Genomic DNA, 23,225 nt, shown 5'->3' with positions numbered 1-23,225 from the left:
TTCAGCTCTAGGATGCTGGATAGCTTCTATCTTTCCTTCTAGACTACTACTCCCTCTATATCTTTTTCTCTATCCTGGGAGGCTATCCTGCATGCATTTCATCAGTGGGCTCCCTGCACTTTGGATTCCACTTGGATTCCTGCTCTGGCAGGAGATCAGAGGGAGAGAAAAAACTTGGATCGGTATATGGATTGCCCAGGTTCCATTCATTGGGGTCCCCTGGGCCTAGCTGTACCCTTTGGTTAAAGGTCATCACTCCTCTCAATGCAGTCTCTCCTGCCAGTTCCGAATAACCACTATCTCCCTTTATCCTTTCAGGCCCAAGGCTGTTACTACCCTCAGTTACTGACCTATCCCTTGCCCTCACTTTAAAATCAGTCCTTTGTTATTTTGAGTATGTTGTCTTATTTCCTGTTGGGACCTTAATATATGTGGTAGAGGTAGGCAACCTTGGATTCATAGGCTTCATATTTTATCCGTGAACTTCAACCTAACTCATGGATATAACCTTAAATTCTTATGAGTTAACCGTTCTGAAGGGTCTGCTGGATTAAGTAGCAGAAAGTGACTCATACCTGTATGGTTCCCAAGTGTGGGGTAGTGCCATCAAGGAGATACAAATCTGAGAGACAGTAATAGCTGAGGCCCCTGTGACTTAGTTCCCAAAGTACCCAAGATGTTGAACAGCTTTTCAAGCTTTGTGACTATAGAACCTTCTGTGTTTCAGATCCCCAAAGTCTTACACAAGCTGATGCACTCTGCCCACTGGGGCCCTGGTTTCTCCATAACCTCCCAGGATGCCTCTGAGAAATCAGCATAGAAATCCCTCAGGGGGACAACTGTATCCTCTTGCTGGCACATACTGGTTTTTTTCTAAAGACAAAGTTTGAACTAGTATCCTAATTTTGTTTTTTTTTTTTAATTCTAATTTTTTAAGTGTTTATTTCGTTTTGAGAGATAGGGAGAAAGAATATGAGTGGGGGGGGCAGAGAGACAGGAAGACAGAGGATCCCAAGCAGCTCCTCACTGACAGCAGAGAGCCCCACTGGGGGCTCAAAGTCATGAACTGAACCATGAGATCATGGCCTGACCCGAAGTGGGACACTTAACTGACTGGGCCACCCAGGTGCCCCCCTAATTTTATTTTTAAAAGTCTGTTTGTTTATGTATGTATGTATGTATTTTTGAGAGAGAGAATCCCAAGCAGGTTCTACACTGCCAGTAGAACCTGATCCAGGGCTCGAACCCATGAACAGAGAGATCATGACCCGAGTCAGATGCTCAGGGCACCTGGGTGGCTCAGTTGGTTAAGCGTCCAACTTCGGCTCAGGTCATGATCTCATGGCTTGTGAGTTCAGGCGCTGTGATGGATTCTGTGCTGACAGCTCAGAGCCTGAAGCCTGCTTTGGATTCTGTTTCCATGTCTTTGCCCCTCCCCTGCTCACACACTGTCTCTCTCAAATATAAACTTTTAAAAAACTTATAAAAAAAAAAAAGATGCTCAACAGACTGAGCCACCCAGGCATCCCAAACTAATATCTTAGTTTAAAAAAAAAAAAAAAGTGTATCAACATTATCTTTAAGTATCCTTAAATTAAGAGGTCATGTTTATCCCTCTGTTGTCAGTGTCAATAAGTTGTTTGAATTCATTCCCTTAGTTTATTCACTACTCTTTACCAGGGTGAGGTATTTCATGAGTATTAACGAATTGCATACTTGGTAGTAATCTATTTGGGGCTTTTCCCACAAAGCACTTAATTTAAACCTATGTATTTATATGGTGCTTTATTATAACCTCCCTGTTGCCATACATCCTTTACAAAAGAAATTGAGGCTCAGAGAGGTTAATCGAATTGCCAAAGTCACACACAAAACTATTAAAGTGGCAGAGTCCAAGACTTTCGTTCTCAGTGCAACATAGTTGCTTTTGCTAGCCCTGAGAAGGTTCTGAGAATCCAGTTTAGTCCACTCTTTAGGCTAGAGAAGCCGTCATACTTTGTAAATGTTAATAAATGAACACCCTTCATGATTAAAATGAAACAAGGACTTTAACCTGTAAATTGCTGCTGCCTGCACAGAGTCACAGGATTAACTTCTCTTGCACCTCTCTTTTGAGTCTATAAACTTGAGGAACATTTACCCCTTTCTTGTGACCACCTTCAGAGCAAGCACTGAAGTATTTTGAGCCTTGTCCCTCAGAACAGAAGACTGAGAAAGGATGCAGCCCTAACATTTTTCTTTGTCCTGGCTTTAACACCTTGGTTTGAAGAGGATAGTGAAGTCGTGTTTGGAAAGATTCTCCGCTCCTCCCTTGCTCTCCTTCACCATCTAGGAAACTAGCGACGGTTTTCAAACATCTTGGTTTATGTAAGGCATCCAAAGAGGGTTAAACTAAGACCTAAAGGACCTCTCCAACCTGGGAGAACAAGCTCCAAGCAGAGGGTAGACTGCAGAGAGCAAATATGGCAGAACAAGGTGTGAGGAAAGTTCAGAGGGTAATTTTCAAAAAACATTGAGGGTAAAATCTATTAAGACTGTGAGGATATAAAGGGAAACCGATTGCTTAGAAGATCGCAAAGTTAGGACGCCTAAGCATGAGTTTGGAAGAATCACCATCTCAAAAGGTACCGTGTTTTCTCCTTTGAAAGTATTTTTACATACATTATCATTACTTGAGCCTCTCAACCCCATTTTTCAGATGAGGAAACTGAGGTTTGGGGCAAAGTTGTGACTTGTCAGGATTACAGGTAGTCAAGGGAGGAGCAAGAAACAATCTCCGTTCTTCACCAAATTGTTCTCAGCGGTTTCCCATCAAAGGCCCTTCCGCGGCAAACAGGGCAATGGACTGCCAAGGCTTCCTTAGCGGCAGGGCCTGGGCCGGCCTCCAGGCGGCGCCAGTGGGACGGCGGCCTAGGGCTCCAACTGGGCGGATACTCGGGCCACGCGCCGGCAAAACCCCGGACTTGTAAATCCGCAAAAGCAGCCACCGCCCCCGAGAGGCTTTAAGAGCCCTTAGACTCGAGGTAGTGGGCGGGACAGACGGTCCTGTCAGCCCCTCCCATTGGCCCGCGGGGTAACAGACAGGTATCTTCAGCCAGCCCCAGCTAGATGAACAACCGAACGGGCACCCGCTAGCTGAACCTCGTCGGCACACGGTGTGCAGCCGAAGATTCCTCCGCGAGAGGAGGCTACGCATGCGTGCAAGGGAACAGACGCTCTGGATACTCCCTCCCGCTCTGTGAAGGGAAACTAACTGCTCCTTAGGGAACTGCCAAGGGTAGCCCCTGCCTCCGACAGTGCAGCCTCCCGATCATGCGACCCAGACTCCAAATTCTTTAGGACAAGATTTCCTGTTGTGAAACGTAAATCACTTGCGCTGCAGCTTCCTTTTATTTCTCAAAAAGTACCCTCCCCCACCCCATGGAACAAGCTAGGAAAACGTCCTCGATCCAGGAACGTGCTCCGGTGCACTCCCCACCCCACCTAAGCTTGGCCGTGGGTCTCCTGGGCCCCGGTTCATCGCCACACACCATTTCTTTGCTTGCCTCCTTCAGGAAACCTTTCCTGATTAACCCCGGTGGGACCGCAGCCATCCCAATTACTCGGGAGAGTGCGAGGCCAAGATAAAGGCAGAGATTCGGGGGCAGAGGCGCCTAGCGAACGGACCGGTTCCCGCCCCGCCCCCTCCGCTAGGAAAGTCAGGCACGACTCGGGGACAAAAAGCTGTATTGGGAAGCGGAGGCTCCTACACGGTAGGAGGAGGCACGTCCCGGGAGGCCCGAGGACTCCGTACACAGCGCGCGCGCGGCCCCAGCCCCGTCGGTCCGTCCATCCGTCCTGCGGCCCGCCCGCGGCTCAGTCTATGGAGGAAGCCCGTAGGGGCGAGTTAAGGCAGCTTGGCTGAGGGAGGGGGAAGTAGGAGTGCGCCAGTTCCCCCCGAAAAGCTGGCTCACTGAGGGGGCGAGCTTCTCACCTCCCACTCCTCTCTCGAGGACAGGGGGAAAGACAGTCAATAAATAAACCCGAGGCGGGCTGAGACCCCAGGAGACTCTCAGAGTCCAGAAAGGCTGGAGGTGTGGAACGCGGAGAGAGGGAGGGGTACTGTCCTTGGAGACGCGTCCATGCTCTTGGCCTTGGAAGGCGCGGGCCTCAGGGGCCCAACTGGAGGACGCAGCGCAGCTCCCTTTAAAAGTGAAAATGGCTGCCGTTGGGGATGGCCGGCGGGGGGGAGGGCGCGACGAAGGGCGGCTTCGGGGGCAGCTGCGGCTTCTCGACGTCCACCCTCTTTAGGGCGCGGCCCCGATAGCCCTCCGGCCGGCCCAGGTACAGAAGATGTCTCCCGGGCCCCCCACAGTACCTAGAGGGGCCCCCCGAGGGCACCCGAGTGAGCAGGGCCGGGGGGGCACGATGCGTGGGGAAGGGCGTTCTGCGGCCGCCCCCGACCCCTAGCCGGGGAGCGGGGGCGGAGAGGGCGGGCCGCGTGGAGGGGGCCGCGCACTTGCCCTCGGGGGGCACGTCCAGCCTCAACGGCGGGCCACACTCCCGGGGCAGGAGGCTGGGGCCCGCGAACAGGGTGGGGGTGGGGCTGGGTTCCGGCGGGAGCGCCCGCGAGGTAAACGCGGCCGCGGCCAGGGGCTCGGCCCCCTTCCTGGGTGGCTGCGGACCGTGCAGGTAGCGCAGCAGTTCTTCCAGGGTGGTGACCTCCACCGCCTGCCCGGGACAGCCGGGCGGCGGCGGCCTCACCAGCACGCGGGGCGCGGGGCCGCCCGCCGCGTTCCCGCCCCGCACGCGGCCCTGGCCCTCCTTGGCATTGTTCCCGTTCTGGTTCCACTCCCAGGGGCCCCCGGCGTGGCGGAGGTGCTTGGCCGGCAGCTCGGGCGTGGACTCCGGCGTGGGCAGGCAGGCCAGCTCCGGCGGGGCCACGCCCTCGGGGGGAGGCAGGAAGGTGGTGTAGAGCTGGGGCGGCTGCGCCCCGTCTCCGTCCTTGGACTGCGGCGGCTCCGGGCCCGTACCGTGTAGCCGGGCCAAGCTGCGAAGGGAGAGAGGGCGCGGGAGCCCCGGAGTCTCGACGTCCTTGCTCCGACGTCGGTGGGCTCGGCGGCACGCGCAGGAGACCAGGAGGCCAGAGACCGAGGCGCCCAGAGCGAAGGCTGCGGCAGCACAGGCCAGGAGGAGTGGGATGGGGACGGAGAGGGAGGCTGAGGCTGGGGGGAGGTCCCGGCGCACGCCTGCTGACCGAGAGGGAGGAGGGAGGCTCAGCCGAGGTAGGGGGGTGTGGGAGGGCGCTGCACCTCGCTCCCGCTGCTGCTCGCCTCCTCCGCTCCAGCACAGCCTGACCCTCCTCAGAATGACCTCCCCTGACCCCTCAACGCACAGCCCATCACACCAGCCCTCACACACAGGCTAGAGCTTGGGCCTTGGGGAGTCCCCAACCCAGCTCTGGCCCCTGGAGCCATGCCAAGAGCAGGTGCCAAACTCTGCCAGTGCAGAAGGAGGTGGGTAGGAGATGCCCAGCTCTGGGGAGAGGGGACACCAGACAGGCATTAGTGAGCATCAAACGTGTCAGTGAGGGGCTTGGAGTTCTTCAAGAATCAGCAGCCCCACACTTCACTCCTGTCCCTCCCAACCAGCCCCCTTACCCTGAGTGTGAGCTCCAATAGTGGAAGACTGGGGCCGGGGGTGGGCATCACTGAGGGGGCTGGGGGTCTCAAGGGAAGGGCCAGGACCCAGAAGCACTGGTGACAGAGACCAGGTCAGAGCCAGTGAGGCTCCTGTTTTCCACCTCTGACACCCATTCAGAGGGTCCTCCCCACCCCCACCCACCCCCTTTGGAACCCCAAAGTCCAGAACTCCAGCCTCTCCTTTCTTCTGGGCATGGGGAAGGGCTCACCATGCAGGCATTCTTTCATGTAGTTTTTTCAAAGACTATTTATTTAAGCACCCTACTGTATGCCAAGCACTGAGCTATATGCCAGGTGTGTGGAGGATGCTAACCCTTGAGACTCTCTCAGTGGGTCCGGGGTGCTGGTCTGCTGCTGCCAGGGAGCACAGACTCGGGTGAGTGTGGGCCGGGCAAGGGGGGATGAAGTTGGAATAGCCAGACTCACCATAAGCAGAATCCCCTGTACCAGACTGACTCCCAGTAGCTCCATCTATGAAGAAGGAAATCGGAGGGTGAAGACAGGGGCAGGGGAAGCTTCTAGAAGAACTGAAAGGGGTGACTGTGCTACAGAAGGACAGAAACCCACACCCGGGATGGTCGCTGAGGGCCTTCAGAGCCATGTGCAGCTGTGGCTACAGCCACCCCTGCCCTGGCCATTTACCTTGGCAGTCACTGTGCTCCGTGGATTCCTGGTTCCCAGCCGGATCCACATCAGTCCTAGAAGGAAATGAGGTGGATGGGGGTGTCTCAGTGCAGTTATCCATCTTGCCCCCCAGCCCCTGCCCCGGCCCTCAGCTCCCTCTCCTAGTAGTGGGGAGCTTTCTCCTCAGGAGGTCCAGGGGCCCCTCACTTACCCACCGGGTCCCCTGATATCCACACAGCCTCTGGAGCTGTGCCATCCACAGTATGGGTCCTGAGAAGCCAGACAGCTCCTGGGGGAGACGGAGACATCTGAGGCTCTCCCCTCTAATCACAGCCCATGCCCCAGCCCCAGATCCCATCCTGCCTACCCTGATTCCTATTCTAGTCCCTGGTTGCTGCATACCTACAGAATGCTCCAGGCAACCCTCCCTCCTGACCCTCCCCTGCATTTCTCTGCCACCCCCCATGCCTGTGTCCCCATGCTCCTTCCGGCTCAAGGAACCTCCCCAGGCAGGCCTGCCCTCAGCCTCTTCTCACCTCTGACAGGCCCCGTGCCGGGCACACCGACTGAGAGGGAGGTAGATGATGCAGCCAGAAAAAGCCACAAAGAGCCTGTGACCTTCAGTGTCCAGCTCCAGCCCTATGACCCGCCGTGCCGTTTGGGCCGCCCGCTTCCCACTGCACCTAGGATGGAGCCAGAAGGAATCAGAGATGGCGCAGGTGAGGCTCCTGTCTCCCGGTGGGGGGGGGGGGGGGTGGGGTTAAAGAACAGAAGGTGGGGAGGTGCACAAGCCCTGAACACAACTCATAGGACTGCCCCACCAAACCACCCAGCTTCTTGCCAAATCCCTATACCCTATAGCTTCTGGGGAGTTCCCACCCTATCCCCCCACATCTCCATCCACCACCTCACTTCCCATTCCTGCTCTGCAAGGGGGGTGGGGGGGGTTGGGAGGGACTGCCAGACGAAGGCCTCACCTGGCAGGGCTGTAGGCATTGATTTCTTCCAACAGGATGGGCTCAGGGCCCCCTGATGGCCCCCCTGGGGGCAGTACCTTCAGCACTGTCCCATCTTCGGAGCCCAGGAACAGGACTGTGGTGTTACCGTAGGGACCAGCCCTACCATCCACAGCTAACTGGGTCAGTAGAGCCCTGGAGGGATAGGCCTTGGGTCAGGGCAAGCTGACTAGTGGAAGACGGCCCATGTATCCTGGTGCCCACTTCCGGGTGCTTCCTCCCGCCCAGACTTTTTCTTCTTCTCGCTCTCCCTTCCACTTTCATGGGTTCTTCTTCCCACCAATATGATTTAGCTTGTGAGGTCGGAGACAGAGAGTGGCGGGGGGGGGGGGGGAGTTGGGCAGTAGCTGTCATTTGTCTAGCCACATACCTGCTGGTGAGGGTGAGCAGAGGCTGATGGGTAGCAGGTGGCACGGCCGGGTCCAGCAGTGGGTGAGCCTTGATAAAGGTCAGGACGTCGTCAGGGAGATCTCTGGAAGAGGGGAACAAGGCAGCCACACCTACACCTGCACAGGATCCTGGCCTGGTAGGCACATGGAAAGGAGCCATGTTAGGACGGGGACCCAGGGTTTAGTTAAGTACCCCACCCCCCCAGCTGCTCCCAAACATGATTGGTAACCTTTGCTCTACCCCTTCACACAGACATTCAACTACTGCCTTCCTTTTCTCCACAGCTCTCCAGTCCCATGCCAACCCACTGAGCCCCCTCCCCCTAATCCCATAGACCCTCTCTTCATAATCCCATGTGGGAACACACTGCTTGCTTCTGCCCCCACAAAAAGCCACCCCCATCCTGGGTACCTGGGGGAGGGAACCCTGTCTTCAGATACGGGTGTCCAGGCCCCATCCAGACTCCTCTGCTCCTTGAACTTGCCCTCAAACGCATGCTCGATATCATCCAGGTAGAAGGCACAGACCGCAGAGCCAGGGATGCTGAAGGAGCCAGAAAAGGATGTGGGCTGGGGGTTGGGAGGGATAGCACAGCCCCTCCCAGGTGAGACACGGCAGCTGCCCTTATGCACCATATTAGGACGTGGAGCCTGAGAGGGTGAGACAGTCTCTGGGGGCCATGCTGGGAGAAAAAAAAATGAACAGAATAGTAAACTGGCCTTGAATGGAGTCTCCCCTCATTATAAGGCATCAGCAGGCTGTGGGAGGGGGGCTCAGACGCTGGTGGGACAAGGGACAGATTGGGCCATGTCGGTTAGTCTACTACTAACCTATTGGTCTGCGTGGTGAAGACCCCAAAGAGAGCAGAGCGGCCATACAAGTTCACAGGCCCAGTTAAGGCCTGTAAGACGTCAAAATAGAAGGTAGAATCTCCAGGAACAGAGCAGTTGAGCCGCAGCTTCAGGAAGGATGTCCAGTGGCGGTCCAAGGCCCGAGGTGAGCCGCCCATGTCACGTTTACATACTCGGGCCACCCTGGAGAACTGCACCTGGGTGGGGGGGGGGGAGAGCCAGGACTAGGAGAACAGGGAGGGCCCCAGGGCCAGTGGCGGGGACACGAATCTGGAGTGTTGGAGGACCGAGAGACCAATGTTAGGGGCACAGCAAAGGAAGGGTATAGCATGGTAGATCGGTTGGGGTCAAGGATGAGGGACAGAGCAGGATGTGGGGGCAGAGGGCTGGGAGCTACTCCAAGTTGGGGCTCAGAGTCCAAGGGACTATATGGTGGAGATTAGGGCCAGGAGCTCTTCACTGACTCTTGACTGGCTCCTCAGGATCCAGCAGAACTCTCTAGCTACCCACCCCTGGTGCCCACCTCCTTACCCTTCCCAGCCGAGCATCCTCCACCGAGACCTCTCGGAAGAAGAAGTAGACATGGTCTCCGTGCTCCAAGGCATGGACGAAGTGTGGCTCTGAGGGGGCGGAGACAGGAAACAGCATGCTCAGAGACTCCAGGCCCCACACAGCCTTCTGCTTTTCACACAAGCACAGTACCAGTACCACCACCCTCTGCCTGCTCCCTGAACCTCCCCCTGTCCTCCCCCTGCACCTCCTCCCCAAGAGCAGCCTCCCTCCCCCAGGCCCGCCCTGACCTCTGAGCCACTTGGAGTCGTACTTGGCCGAGCGGAGTGGGGGCTGAGGCCCAAGGCTTCTGTAAACCACAGCATCACTGGCCTGGAAATCCGCAGCTGTGGCTGAGTATAGGCTGCCCTCTGGAGGGGCGGGTAGGGGGGAGTCAGGGGAGGGCCCAGGGATCTGGCGCTTCTTGGGCCTCCTACACCCCTACCTCACTCACCCTGGCCCTGCCCCCTACCTCAACCTTCCACTCAGGAGCATAGGGAGAGACCAAATTGGGAGAAGGGCTGAGGTGGTAGCCCCCTCCGGCCACAGGCCCGCTTCTCACGTGCCCAGGTGCACACCTGCAAAGATGGCCACGTTGGACTGGGTGGCATCAAAGGGGCATCGAGCCTGCCCACTCAGCTCTTCACCCTCCTGCTGCAGCGAAGTTATCTGGAGGGAGAGGGAACAGATTCTTGGAACCATCAGGGTCTCGGAGTCTGGCTCCATCACCCACCTCCCCGCGTCCCCTTGCGTCTCTCCCCAACCCCTTCAGGACCCTTGCATTCTGGACACTCCGGTTCCCCTACCCTCGCTGGTTGCCCACCTTGGGTTCTCTTCCCACTCCCATCATGACCCCTTCCCTGCCCCACACCCCCTCCCTCCGCCTTTGTACCCCATAGCTGCGGCACACAGGGCTGAATGAGTTCGTTCCACAGGCAAGGAGTGTCTGGGAGTCCCAGGGAACAAGAACACGAATATAGTTGTGGCACTCGTCCTAGAGAAGCCAAAATTCCAGGTCAGCGACAGGGCTCCCTAGGACTGGGACAGGGGGCCACAGGAAGTAAGGCCACCTCCCCTGAGACGGTCAGAGCAATGTGGGGTAAAGTCCCAGCCAAGCTATTTGCTACCCTGCAACCTCAGACAGATTCTTTGGCCTGCTAGAGCCTAGCTCTTCTGTGAAGGAAGGCAAAAACTATTCATCCCCTTTCCTGCATCCCCCCCACCCCACCCCAGATGCAAGTGGGCGGGAAAACTGGGCACAGCAGAGGACTACTGTGGTCCTGGACAGAGCCTGGAGAGGCGGGAAATTCTCCCCTCGATATTGTCACCCCGCTCCTCACGCTCCTCACCGTCAGCTTTCCCCGCACAACACAGTTCTCCATGTCTTGGCTCCGCCATGTTAGATACTGAAGGGAGAGACAGAAGGGAGGGAACATCATGGGGCAAGCTGGATGCCCCCTCACATGACGGCTCCTTTTGGATTCTTTTTCCCACCCGCTGGACCCCCAGCAGACCTTTCCAGGCCTCATCTCCATGCCTGCACCTCCTGCCACATGCCTCTTACCTTGTTGGGCACCAGCCCCTCCCCTGCCTCCTGGGCTTGAAGATCGAAGGAGAAAACGTGATCCCTGCAGGGGGAGGTAAGGAGGGATCAGAGCCAAACGAAGGCACCCCACCTGAGCTCCTTACTGCCACCCTGCTCAGGCTCAGTGGTCAGAGACAAACATCGCAGACCTCCTGCTATCCCCCCCTTACTCCATGCCTCGGCATTTGCGCTCTGGGTCCAAGCATGTCCACGTCCCATGGCTTGTACACCTGCATGTGTCCCCTGCAAGGTGCTGCAGTGGCCATGCAGGTCCCATGTCTGCCCAGGAGCATGCATGTCGGCCCCACAACAGTGCCACGGCCAGTTTACCGGGCAGCCACTAGCAAGGTCCGGTTCAAGGTTAGGAATCTCTGAAAGTCCAGCCCAAGTTCGGCAACCACAGCATCATCCTCCAGGCCCCGGAACCAGGATAATGGGGAAGTCCCTAGAAGACACAGAGAGGTGGGTGCTGAGGCTGAGCCAGGACACCATGCACTCCCCCAATACCCTTTCCAGCCAGATGAAATCCAGCCATGGACATTGTGGATGAGGAAGACAAGTTGTGAGGTATTAAAAAAACTATTAATACAGCTATTAATAAAATAATGCTAGCCCTGAGCACTTAACCTCGGCCAACCACCATGTTGGCATTTTAGATGCCTTGTTTAATACAACCCTATAAGGGAAATACAGTAAAACTTGGTTTGCAAGCATAATTCATTCTGGAATGATGCTTGTAATCCAAAGCACTCGTATATTAAAGTGAATTTCAAGAACCATTGGCTCAGTTGTGATCAAGTGATATTCAGTATCACATACTATTTGTATCACAAGACATCGCTCATTTATCAAGTTAAAATTTATTAGAGGGGCACCTGGGTGGCTCAGTCGGTTAGGCATCCAACTTTGGCTCAGGTTATGATCCCCCACGATTTGTGAGTTCAGGCCCCACATCTGTCTTTGTGCTGACAGCTCAGAGCCTGGAGCCTGCTTTGGATTCTGTGTCTCCCTCTTTCTCTGCCCCTCCCCTGCTCGCGCTCCGTCTCTCCATCTCTCTAAAGATAAACATTTTTTTAATTAAAATTAAAAATAATGTTTGCTTATCTTGCCGCAAGGTTTTACTATACTAATATTGGCCCCACTTTACAGATGAGGAGTCTGAGGCTTAAAGCCATTAAGGAATTTGCCTAGTTTATTTAGCTGGGAAGTAGAAGGCACTGGGATTCAGATCCAGGTCTGTCCTACTCCAGAGCTGAACACAGTTCCTTCTTGGAAGGGCTGTAGGGCTGGCTAGCGCTCCCCTCTCGTTCCCGTGCCATACACTGTCCTGTCTGGAGCACTTACTCCATTTCTCCCAGCTTTTGGTATCATCCCCTCAAAGCTCTTCAGAAGCCACCTCAGCCGTCCCAGGTCACTGTCTCCGTTGACCACCCTCCGTGTCTGCTGGCCTGACCATGGCAACCATGATCATCAGCGCCCAGAGGCAGCTCAGAGTTCAGACATAGATGCTTTAATGTTTATACGGTGCTCAGAACCGCATCTGGCACATGCAAGTGTTTGCTATTCTTATCCCCCAACACTTACTCCCAGGGACCCAACTGCAGTCCCTTGGTCCTTAAAATTACTCCAAATTCTACATCCATAACAGGAACCTGCAAATAGATCAAGGTTCTTCTCAGAAAAAAGTGGGTGTATGGTTTCCCTCACAGTGGGACCTAGGCTTAGTTGTGGTGCAAATGGTGGAGATGGGGGAAGAGGTGTGGGGAACCACTGAACCAGCCCTGAACCTTTGTGGCATACCTAACAGTAATAGCAAACACACAGGCAGCACTTACCATGTGCCAGACTGTGTTCTCGGCGCCTCATTTAATCCCTACATAACTCTGAGGCAGAATGCTATTTGCTCTCTTCATTTTGCAGATGAGGAGACTGAGGCAAAGGAAAGTTAAACAATCTAACCAAGGTTGTGAGGCTAATGAGTCGCCGGGCAGGGATCCAAACCTGCTAAGGTTTGGTCTGGCTGAGAGTCCGTGCTCTTAACCACCAAATGACCGCACTGCCTCCAAGTGAAGGAAGCAGGGCCAGCAGCGCCCGTTCCCTCTACCTGTCTGCTTCCCCTGCTGGGTGTCTTCCTGTACCCTGGCCTCCTACACAGGGGTCTGGAGTGCAGAGCTCACCCAGCGGGGTGTCGGGCCAGGGCACTCACCTTGCAGGTCAGAGGTCAGCAGAGGGAGGGGGTCCTGGGGGAAGGCAGCCTGGGTATGGGGAAGTGAGAGCAGCAGGAGCAGCAAGGGCATGAAGCGGGGGGCACGGGGCATCCTGTGCGGGGCAGCTCAGGCCCCAGGGGGTGCCCCCTCACCCATATGCCGGCCCTGAAAGAGGAGACAGATAAAAGTGGGGGAAGGGGCCAGATCCCTTCCCCCCTGGCCCAGGCGGGCTCCTCCCCTGGTCTGACCCTAGAGGACCCTGTGGGCCGGGGGAATCAACCCTTTCTCTGGCACTGCCTCGGTCCCAGCCAGCTGTCACTGTCACTCCAGGCCTTTCTCTCTCCAACTGGCCCAAACTGGCTGGCGTGAGACCTGCAGGCATGACCCCAGGTAAGGACAGGACACGCCCGTTCCCCTTCCAAACCTCACACGGCCTCTTCTTTCTTCTGAGCGGGCCTGGGACATTCGGTAGGTGACACCTCCCGGCCCCCCTCTTACTAACCCCTTCTCAGTTATAATTAGACACTGAAGCCTTAAAATTATAAATAGTGACTCCTTGGCACTGGAAGGAGGAAGAGGGCACCGTGTCTGCCTCACCCTCCCTCACAGACCCGGACGGCACCCTGGGAGCCATTCAGGCGCTGTGCCCGGGGAAGAGGCAGCTGCGAGGAAGCCATCCCCTCTCTAGGGTTGGGGAAGGACAGAGTGGGGGCAGGAAGCCTAGGGGTCGTTGTCTTAGTCTAAGTTCATGCCTCAAGGGCTCTTCTCTTTGCTAGGGAGAAGCTGGGTAGGGAGGGGTACGGGGTGGGGTGGGGGGCTGCCTTAGCCAAAAATGCATCTGCATCAGAGCCAGATCAGAGGCTAAACTTAGCTCTGGCTGCAGCTGTCTGCCCGACCACTGTGCCCCCTCCCAGCCTCTCCAACCCCCTGCTCCCTCCCTGGCTCCCAAGAACCAGTGCAAGTACTTGATGAGGAGGAGCAGACGCCTATGAGGAGCCAGGGATGCAACTGGCTATACTGGTGATGAGAAATGGCTCAACACGTATGTCCCTCTTTCCCTTCCTTCCCTCTTCAGGCTGCCTCAAAATGGAAATATAAATAATTCAACGACAGGCACAGGCAACGGTAGCCCAAAGTCCAGGAAAAGATGGATATGGTGAAAGCGTGGTGAGACTGCCCTTCCCACTCATCAGGCACCGCCAACCCCACCCCAGCTGACCCCGGTTGGGCCCCCGCAGTGGGAGGTGTACTCCAGCTTCCTGCCCTCCCTCCCCTCAAACTGAAGCGAGGGGCTGAGTGGCTCCTGAAACCAGGTCGGGTGAGAATACTTCCTTTCTGTGAATAGACAGCTATCCCTCACCAATCCTTAGTTGTTCATCCCACCATGTCCCCTTAAAGAACAGACCCTGGGTTTCCAAGCCCAGCCCATTCCATCTCCCCAAATCCACTCTTGGAGCCAGGACCCAAGTGTACCCCACCCCCAGTCCAGCGTCACTGGTGGGGAGGTTGACGTCAGATGGGGTCCCAAGAGGGCTGGAGGAGGGGAAGGGGTAGGAACATCTAATGATGACCCCCTCCCCAGGGGCAGAGCAGTCAGCTAGCTAACGACCCTCTGGTGCTGAAAGGCCAAGCCTCCCTAACCACCCCACCCCCATCCCCGGATGCTGGTGCTCCCAGGGGAAGAGAAAGGGACCCAGCCTGTCTCCTATCCTCCCCCTCCGGCTCCCCCCCCCCTCCAAGTTGCCCTGGGCAACTGGTATCTTCACCCAGGAAACAACTTTGGCCTCTGGCAAGTGGGGAGAACAGCCAGACCCCTCTTCCTGCTCCCAGACCAGGCCAGTTTCCATCCCCTGCCTTCAGGAACTGCTGCCCTTTCCTCACCTGGGATCGTGACTCCTGTGGGGGTTTGAGGGGGATAGGAAACCTGTGACCTGATGGAAGAAGGGACAGAAGGGAAGAGGCTTAGCTAGACCTCCTTACCACATCCCTTAGAAGTAAATGTGAAAATTTAGGAGAAGTCTACTGAAGCTAGGGAAAGGGACGTGCGGCCCTGGAAAGGTGTGGGTGTGTTGTGAGGTGGGGTGGGGCGGGGTGTTGACAGTGAGCTAGATTACAGAGGTGCTGGCCGCTTCAAACCCAAAGATGTGAGGGCAGGGGCAGGGGCTGGCCCCTAGCTGGAAACTCCTGGAACTGAAGGACCAGTCTTGGGGAAAAGGGTGACAGGGAGAGTTTGTGGGGCATGACGACCACTCCCACATTAAAACCCTCAGAATCCAGCAGGCTTCACCGAGAAAGCGCCCTAGCTGGGGACAATAGAGGCTAATTTGCATCTCATTTACATGCTCTTCATTTCTAGGCAAAATGCTCCGATAGCAAACATCCCCAGCCCCTTCCTTCTTCCCTAAGAGAGCAGGTCCTGCCTCCCTCCTGCCCAGTGTCTCTGCACCCCACCCCCTGCCTTGGACTGGATTAGTCCAGCCTCTGAAAACACTTGGTTGGCCTTCGCATTGGCCCCCTAGACTTGTATGATATGTCTTTAAGAAGGCTTCCCACATTGGTTTTTGGAGGAGCAGCATCTGAGCAGTTCCCATCCCACCCGGGGCCTGGGGAAAGGCATCATACCCCCCATCTGAAGCAAATGGGGGAGGCCTGGCCAAACCTTTCTTCCCCTCCTAGGTCTTATCTTTGCTGGGAGAGAAAACAGCCCTTCTCTCTCCTCCTGGCCCTACGGCCACCTCTGGGGAGTGGCCAGGGTCATAGCCAGAGTCACAACCAGAGTCAAGGCGGGTGGAGGGGGAGGCTGGGGAAGGGATGGAGAAGGGGAGACCGGGCTGGGGACAATAGCAGGAAGCTCTCAGGCTGGTCTCCCGCCCCAGTCCACCTTCCTCTGGGGGAGCAGACAGGAGGTAGAGGGGGTGGGGGGCGCGGTGAGGATCCTCGAGAGAAACAGGCTGAAGGCGCATTCCCTTCTCCAAGACATTTCTCCCACCCTCTGCCCCTGGTTCCGCACCTACTCTCCCTTCCACCCAACCCCCAACGAGGATAATCCAGGTGTTTAGAGCCTGGCATAAGATGGGCCCGGGGCCAGGGGCTCGACGTGTCTCCCCCTCACTGGATCTGGGGCTCCGAGAGGGGCGGGCAGCAGAGTCTGGGCCGGGACCGGGTCCCAGAGCCACGTTAGCGGGAGGAGGGGCTGGAGGGGCCTGCAGGCGCAGACAGAGTGAGGATGAGAGCGGGGGTTGGGGAGCGGAGGCGGGTCTCCCAGGCCAGAGAAACAGGGCCAGAGGCTGGGAACCAAAGAGGGCAGGCCTGCGGCCGGCGCTGAGCGGGGTCCGCAGGCTAAAGGTTCAGTCTCCAGCTAGGCTCTCCTCCTTGGGAGACCCTGGTCTAACAAAGCCCCGGGGCGAGTGGGGTGAAGAAAGGAGAAGGGCGCGGGGACTGTTGTTTCTCGGGGGCCCCCTTCCCCGACTCTCTGCCCCAGCCAACCTCCTGAGAGGTGCTCAGACTCCCGCTTGCACAAGGACAGAGGTGCAACCGTGACACCAAAGTCCGGAACGACGCGTCCCCCTTCCTATCCCTGCAGAGACATCGAGAGGAGGGTCCAGTTCTCCGCGGGTTTCGGAGCCTTAGTTTCCCTGCCCGGGAGTCAAGGCACCAGGGTTTCCACCCTCTGCACGGTGCGCGCCTCAGATAATCCCCTTTCGCGCTCCCCAATCCAGGGGACGCGACTCAGAGAAGCCCGGTGGGAAGAGGAGCCAGACGATGCGCCCAACAGTGCACTGACGGGGCTCGGCCACGGTCCCCTCCTCCCTCCAAGCACCCCAACTCCGCTGACCCTCTCCACCAGCCAGGCACACAGCGCGCTGGCACCCTCCCGGTTCCCTCTCGCACTTCGGAACGTTGTCCCCAGCTGCGGCGTCCCCCGTCCTCCTGGCCTCCCCTGCAGCCCCATCTCCCCAAGCTCCGGGGTACTTGCTCCGAGATCCGGGTCAGCGGGACCGAGATCGCAGCGGGCGGGCAGCAGCCCCGCACCACGCCGAGTTCGCAATCCGTGATTGGGGCTCTGGAGAGATGAGCGTCCGAATGGGATGGAGCCCGGATCTGAGCTCCCGGCCGCTGTCGGGTCTGGCAAGCCGCGGGTCCCAGTCGCAGCCCCCACTCCCGCCGCGGCTCCGTGCAGGAAAACAATGCGACCGCCCGGGGCTCTGGGCCGGGCCCCAGCCGCCCCGCCCGCCTCCCGGCCGGCTCCGCCTCCCGCCCGCCTCTGGGTCGCCGCAACCAATCTGGCTCTCGGAAGCTGGCTGGACACCACCTTCTCGACACCTCTTCACCAATAGTCCTCCTTGGGGGCGGGGCGTAAGGAGCACCGCCCACCGAGAGGGCCAGGTCGGGAGGCTGAGCCGGAGACCAAAGCCAGGCGCGAGATGGAGAAACCAGCGGACCATCGCCGAGACTCGTACGGAGGAGGGGGTCTCACGGAGAGGTCCTGGGAGAAATCTTACAAGAGAGGAAGGAAGCGAAGCTGGAAGGAGAGACCGACGGGAAACCCGGAGACTCGGCTGGGCTGGACTGTCTGAGCCGCGCGACTCAACCTCCCTCCTTTCTCCCCAATGGCTTTGGCTACCTGGCTTCCACTTCGGGGGGCTCTCCCCTCTGCCCCCAACCCTCTGTCCCTCCTCTCTACTGTTTTTACCTCGACCTCCTTGTTTCTTCCCTTGTGCCTCCTCTGGTTCATGATGACCCCAATAAGGGAGGCCTAGCATGCGCTTGAGGGCTTGAGGCCTGGGAAAGGAAAGGAAGGTGTCACCAGGAGGTTTTCCTTGTCCCCATCATCTCCTCCCCTCTCACCCCTACTGACAGAGCAGGATGGGCTTAGGCCACTAGGCCAGGAACTACGGAGCCAGGAAGCCAGGGTGGCTGGCAGTCGGGCTGTTGGGTTGATGGAAGAGGACAGGTGAGTGAGGCTCAAGCCAAAAGAGAGACGTGGAGATTGGGACAAACTGACTCAGAGAATCACACAGAAAGAGGAGCAACATGGAGACTCCAAAAAGGGAAAGTGACCAGTGTCCCAGCCCCACGTATAGCCTTACTGGTCCCAGACACAGGATTAGTGTTCCATCTTTCTTCAGAGGGCCCTGGACATTCCTTCGAATAGCAAAACTGCTTCTTCTCCAACCCCATCCTCCATAAAGACTCTTTGATTCTGGGAAGGTCAGTGGGGAGGGAGAATGAGATTACTTCAGACAGCACTGCTTGGCTCCCACCTTGGTATCGCCTGCTAAGATTCTTCCCTGCGTGGGGGCTGGGACAAAAGACGTTCTCAAAATTCCCAGGATAGTGGGTGGCCTGGGAGACATTGGCATTCTTGGACAGTTTTATCTGAGTGGGCACCTCCTGCCCCCTACTCCCACATACTAGTCTCTGGACAAGAGGAAAGGAGGCACAAGGGTTTGCTGGTCTTTACTGAACTCCGATCAGGCTCACTGACTGGGCTAAGCCTCACAGTGAGTAAGCAAGATGTATCTCCCCAGCTTCTAACAAAGGACTTAGGTACTCAAATACATGCTCATTAAATAGGTTAGTGAATAGAGACTGAAGTGTAATTTATTTAAAGTTTTAGGGCCCAATTAAAATCTCAGTTCCATCTATAAAGTATTAAGCACTTATTTCATATACAATTCGCTGTGGGATGCAGTCCTAGTCTTTGAAGAAATGGCCATCTACCATCCTACCAGAGCAGACCTAGCAGGGAGTGCCTCGTGATCCCCAGCCCATGTCCCCTACAACTCCAGCCAGCCAGCAAAAGTCACCAGGCACATAGAGTCTACACAAGCGATGACCCATACCTAAGACCATTCCTTCAAGTTTAGGAGAAGTAGCTGTTCCACTAATTCATAGAAACAAACACAGAAAGTCAAGCAAAATGAGGAGACAGAGGAATATGCTCTAATTGAAAGAATAAGATAAAACCTCAGAAAAAGAACTAAATGGAGATGATCAATATTCCTGTTAGAGTTTAAAGTAATGATCAACAAGAACACTAATCAAAGGGATACACAGACCCCTATGTTTATAGCAGCATTACTTACCATAGTCAAGATATGGAAGCAGCCCAAGTGTCCATCAATTGATAAATGGATAAAGAAGATGTGGTATATATATATATATATATATATATATATATAGGAATATTATATATATATATATTATTTATATATATAAAATGGAATATTATTCAGCCATAAAAAGAATGGAATTTTGCTATTTGCAATGACATGGATTGATCTAGAGAGTATAATGCTAAGAGAAATAAGTCTGAGACAAATACCATATGGTTTCACTCATATATGGAATTTAAGAAACAAAACAAGCAAAGGAAAAAAATAGAAGGAGATATCAAGAAGCAGACTCTTAATTATAGAGAACAAAATGGTGGTTACCAGAGAGGAGGTTGGGGTAGGGGGGGAAGAGGGGATGGGGATTAAGGAAGGCACTAGTTGGGGCGTCTGGGTGGCTCAGTTAAGCGTCTAACTTCGGCTCAGGTCATGATCTCATGGTTCATAAGTTCAAGCCCTACATCAGGCTCTGTGCTGACAGCACAGAGCCTGGAGCTTGCTTCAGATTCTGTGTCTCCCTCTCTCTCTCTGCCCCTTCCCCACTCACACTCTCTCTCTCTCTCTCTCAAAAGTAAACATTAAAAAAAAATTTTTTTAAAAGGAAGGCACTAGTGATGAGCACCAAGTAATGTATAGAAATGTTGAATCACTATATTGTACACCTGAAATTAATATTATACTGCATGTTAACTAACTGGAATTAAAATAAAAACTTTAAAAAAATAAAGCAATGGTTATAAAGATGCTCACTAGACTGGAGAGAGAAAATGGAGGAACTCAAAGAGAACTTCAACAAAGAGAAAATACACAAAATAATAAATCAGAGTTGAAAAATACAATAACTGAAATTAAATACACACTAAAGGGAATCGACAGTAGATTAATGGATGCGGAAGAAGATCAGTGATCTGAAGGGTAGGATAATGGGAAGCACCCAAGCTGAACAGCAAAAAGGAAAGAATTTTTTTTTTCAACGTTTATTTATTTTTGGGACAGAGAGAGACAGAGCATGAACGGGGGAGGGGCAGAGAGAGAGGGAGACACAGAATCGGAAACAGGCTCTAGGCTCTGGGGCTCGAACTCACGGACCACGAGATCGTGACCTGGCTGAAGTCGGACGCTTAACGACTGCGCCACCCAGGCGCCGCAGGAAATAATTTTTAAAATGAGGTAGGTTAAGGGACCTGTTGGATGACATCAAGAGAATAAACATTTGCATTATAGGGGGTCTCAGAAGGAGAGGAGAGAAAGGGGCAGAAAATTTATTTGAATAAATAATAGCTGAAAACTTCCTTAATCTAGGGAAGGAAATAGACATCCAGGTTCAGGAAGCAAAAAGAGTCCAAAATAAGATGAACCTTCGGAGATCCACACTAGACACATAATAATTAAAATGTCAAAGAGGGGCGCCTGGGTGGCTCAGTCAGGCGTCCGACTTCAGCTCAGGTCATGATCTCAGGGTCTGTGGGTTCGAGCCCCGCGTCAAGCTCTGTGCTGACAGCTCAGAGCCTGGAGCCTGCTTCGGATTCTGTGTCTCCCTCTCTCTGACCCTCCCCCGTTCATGCTCTGTCTCTGTCTCAAAAATAAACATTTAAAATAAAATGTCGAAGATTATGGGGGTACCTGGGTGGCTCAGTCGGTTGAGCATCCAACTTTGGCTCAAGTTATGATCTCACAGTTCATAAGTCTGAGCCCCACATCAGGCTCTGTGCTGACAGCTCAGAGCCTGGAGCCTGCTTCAGATTCTGTGTCTCCCTCTCTCTCTGCCCCTTCCCTGCTCATGCTCTTTCTCTCTCAAAAACAAACATTAAAAAAATAAATAAAATAAAATGTCAAAGTTTAAACATAAAGAAAGAATTTTAAAAGCAGCAAAAGAGAAGCAAAGTTATGTACAAGGGGAAACCCCTATCAGCTGATTTTTTTTCAGTGGAAATTTTGCAGGCCAGAAGGGAGTGGCATGATATATTCAAAGTGCTGAAAGGAAAAAAACCTACAACCAAGAATACCCTACCCGGCAAAGGTGATCATTTAGAATTAGAGAAATAGGGGCGCCTGGGTGGCTCAGTTGGTTAAGCATCTGACTTCAGCGCAGGTCATGATCTCATAGTTCATGAGTTCAAGCCCCGTGTCAGGCTCTGTGCTGAAAGCTTGGAGCCTGGAGCCTCCTTGGGACTCTGTCTCCCTCTCTGCCCCTCCCCGGCTCATACTCTGTCTCTGTCTCTCTCTCAAAAATAAATAAAACATTAAACAAATGTTTTTTTACATAGAAACAGAGAAATCGTTTCCCAGACAAAAGACATGTGTGTGTGTGTGTGTGTGTGTGTGTGTGTGTGTATATGCACATACATACATGTATACATATAGTGAGGAGGAGGGACTAAAAAAGTTCTTTTTATTCTTTTATTTTAGAGAAAGAGAGAGAGAGCTTGAGTGAGGGGAAAGGGGCAGAGGGAGAGGGAAAGAGAGAAAGAGAGAGAGAGAGAGAGAGAGAGAGAGAGAGAATCTTAAGCAGGCTCCACAATCAACACAAGGCCCAATGTGGGGCTCAATCTCACCACCCAGGGATCACAACCCGAGCCAAAATCAAGAGTCAGACGCTCAACCAACCAAGCCACCCAGGTGCCCCAAGAGAAGTTCTTTTTAGAATGTGTTTAAACTTAAATGACCATCAATATAGAATGCTATATATTTAGGATGTGATATAGAAGCCATGATATATCATGCTAATCACAAACCCAAAACCTGTAATAGATACACAAAAAAATGAAGAGAAAGAAAACCAAACAACACTACATAAAATTCTCAATCACCAAAAGAAAAAAAAAAAAGAGGAGAAAGACAAATACTATATGATTTCACTTGTATGTAGAATCTAAAAACCAAACAAACAACAAGCAGAAACAGACCCATAAACACAGAGAACAAACTGATAGTTGCCAGAGGCAGAAGCGTTGGGGAACGGGCAAAATAGATGAAAAGGAGTGGGAGATACAAGCTTCCAGTTATGGAAAGAACAAGTCATGGGGACGAAAGAGACAGCATAGGGAATATAGTCAATGGCATTGTATTAGCATTGTATGGTGACAGACACTTGTGTAAGCATAGCATAACCTACAAATTTGTTGAATCACTATGTTGAACATATGAAACTAATGTAACATTGTGTGTTAACTATACTTCAATAAAAAGAAAGAGGGGCCACTGGGTGGCTCAGTTGGTTAAGCGTTTGACTCTTGATTTTGGCTCAGGTCAAGATCTCATGGTTTGTGAGCTGGAACCCCATGTCAGACTCCACATTGTCCGCAGGGAGCCTGCTTGGGATTCTCTTTCCCCCTCTCTCTCTGCACCTACCCTGCTCACATACGTGTGCTCTTTCTCTTTCAAAGTAAATAAATAAACATTTTAAAAAGTTTAAGGGACGCGAGGGTGGCTCAGTCTGTTAAGTGTCCAACTTCTGCTTGGGTCACCATCTCACAGCTCGTGAGTTCGAGCCCCACATCGGGTTCTGTGCTGACAGCTCAGAGCTCAGAGCCTGGAGCCTGCTTCGGATTCTGTGTCTCCCTCTCTCTCTGCCCCACCCCCACTCACACCATCTCTTTCAAAAATAAATAAACATTAAAAAAACAATAACTTAAAAAAGAAAGAAAGGGAAAGAAAATACAAAGAAAATGTCAATTGGGGTGCCTGGCTGGCTCAGTCAGTGGAGCATGCAACTCTTGACCTCAGGGTTGCAGGTTTGAGCCCCACGTTGGGTGTAGAGATTACTTAAAAATAAAATATTTGAAAAAGAAAATAGCCATCTATTGAGGTTAAAATAAAACTTAAATGCACTAAATGATTAAAATGCAATACCCATTCGAGAGAAAGAAAGAGAAAGAAAAAAGAGCTACATTGAATATAATTCTGAAATGAAAGAGACACAATAAATGTTCTTCATGATGACTGCAGGGAAAGCCATTGGATATATTTTATCATGGAAGATGGAGAACTTTAGTGGGAGTCAGTTTGGTGCAAACGAAAGAAGAAAATGTTCTAAAGAGCAACTTAGCTTAAGCAAATTTGTACTTGGTAAGCCTGGAGCCTGAAGCATAGATAGCAAAACGCTGGGCAGGAGTGATGTAAGAAAGATACTAGTAACAATCAGAGTAAAGGGGAAGAGGGAGACAAATTATGGAAGGCTTGGAATGCTAAAGTGAGTAGGTTAAA

General features: G+C 53.6%; 1 protein-coding gene across 1 annotated transcript; it reads right to left on the bottom strand.

Moving 5' to 3' along the window:
• Positions 1-3,608: 3,608 nt before the first annotated feature.
• On the bottom strand, positions 3,609-13,345 carry SEMA6C (semaphorin 6C). The gene is made up of 18 exons (XM_047084242.1): positions 12,903-13,345; positions 11,027-11,141; positions 10,676-10,739; positions 10,461-10,517; positions 10,004-10,105; positions 9,690-9,780; positions 9,363-9,482; positions 9,094-9,182; positions 8,542-8,759; positions 8,123-8,254; positions 7,692-7,844; positions 7,283-7,456; positions 6,842-6,988; positions 6,517-6,594; positions 6,324-6,379; positions 6,108-6,152; positions 5,640-5,735; positions 3,609-5,231 (listed from the first exon to the last, which is right to left on the bottom strand). The coding sequence occupies exons 1-18, from the start codon at positions 13,012-13,014 to the stop codon at positions 4,186-4,188; spliced, it is 2,895 nt and encodes a 964-aa protein (XP_046940198.1). The 5' UTR covers positions 13,015-13,345; the 3' UTR covers positions 3,609-4,185.
• Between the last annotated feature and the right edge of the window lie 9,880 nt (positions 13,346-23,225).

The sequence above is a fragment of the Lynx rufus genome, unplaced genomic scaffold (assembly GCF_022079265.1).
Source record: "Lynx rufus isolate CCGP_SWC_20201006 ecotype Redwood Valley unplaced genomic scaffold, mLynRuf1.p SCAF_2, whole genome shotgun sequence".
NCBI classification, from domain to species: domain Eukaryota; kingdom Metazoa; phylum Chordata; class Mammalia; order Carnivora; family Felidae; genus Lynx; species Lynx rufus.
Note: the sequence above shows the minus strand (reverse complement) of the source record. Positions and strands in the feature narration are given on the sequence as shown.

Excerpts from the sequence above, each read along its gene's own strand:
- SEMA6C (XM_047084242.1), bottom strand. The coding sequence starts at position 13,014 with ATGCCCCGTGCCCCCCGCTTCATGCCCTTGCTGCTCCTGCTGCTCTCA. Across the intron at positions 9,781-10,003 it reads CTGTGTGCCGCAGCTATGGG|ATAACTTCGCTGCAGCAGGA; the intron begins GTACAAAGGCGG and ends CTCTCCCTCCAG. Across the intron at positions 5,232-5,639 it reads TATTGGAGCTCACACTCAGG|CAGGCGTGCGCCGGGACCTC; the intron begins GTAAGGGGGCTG and ends CCTCTCGGTCAG.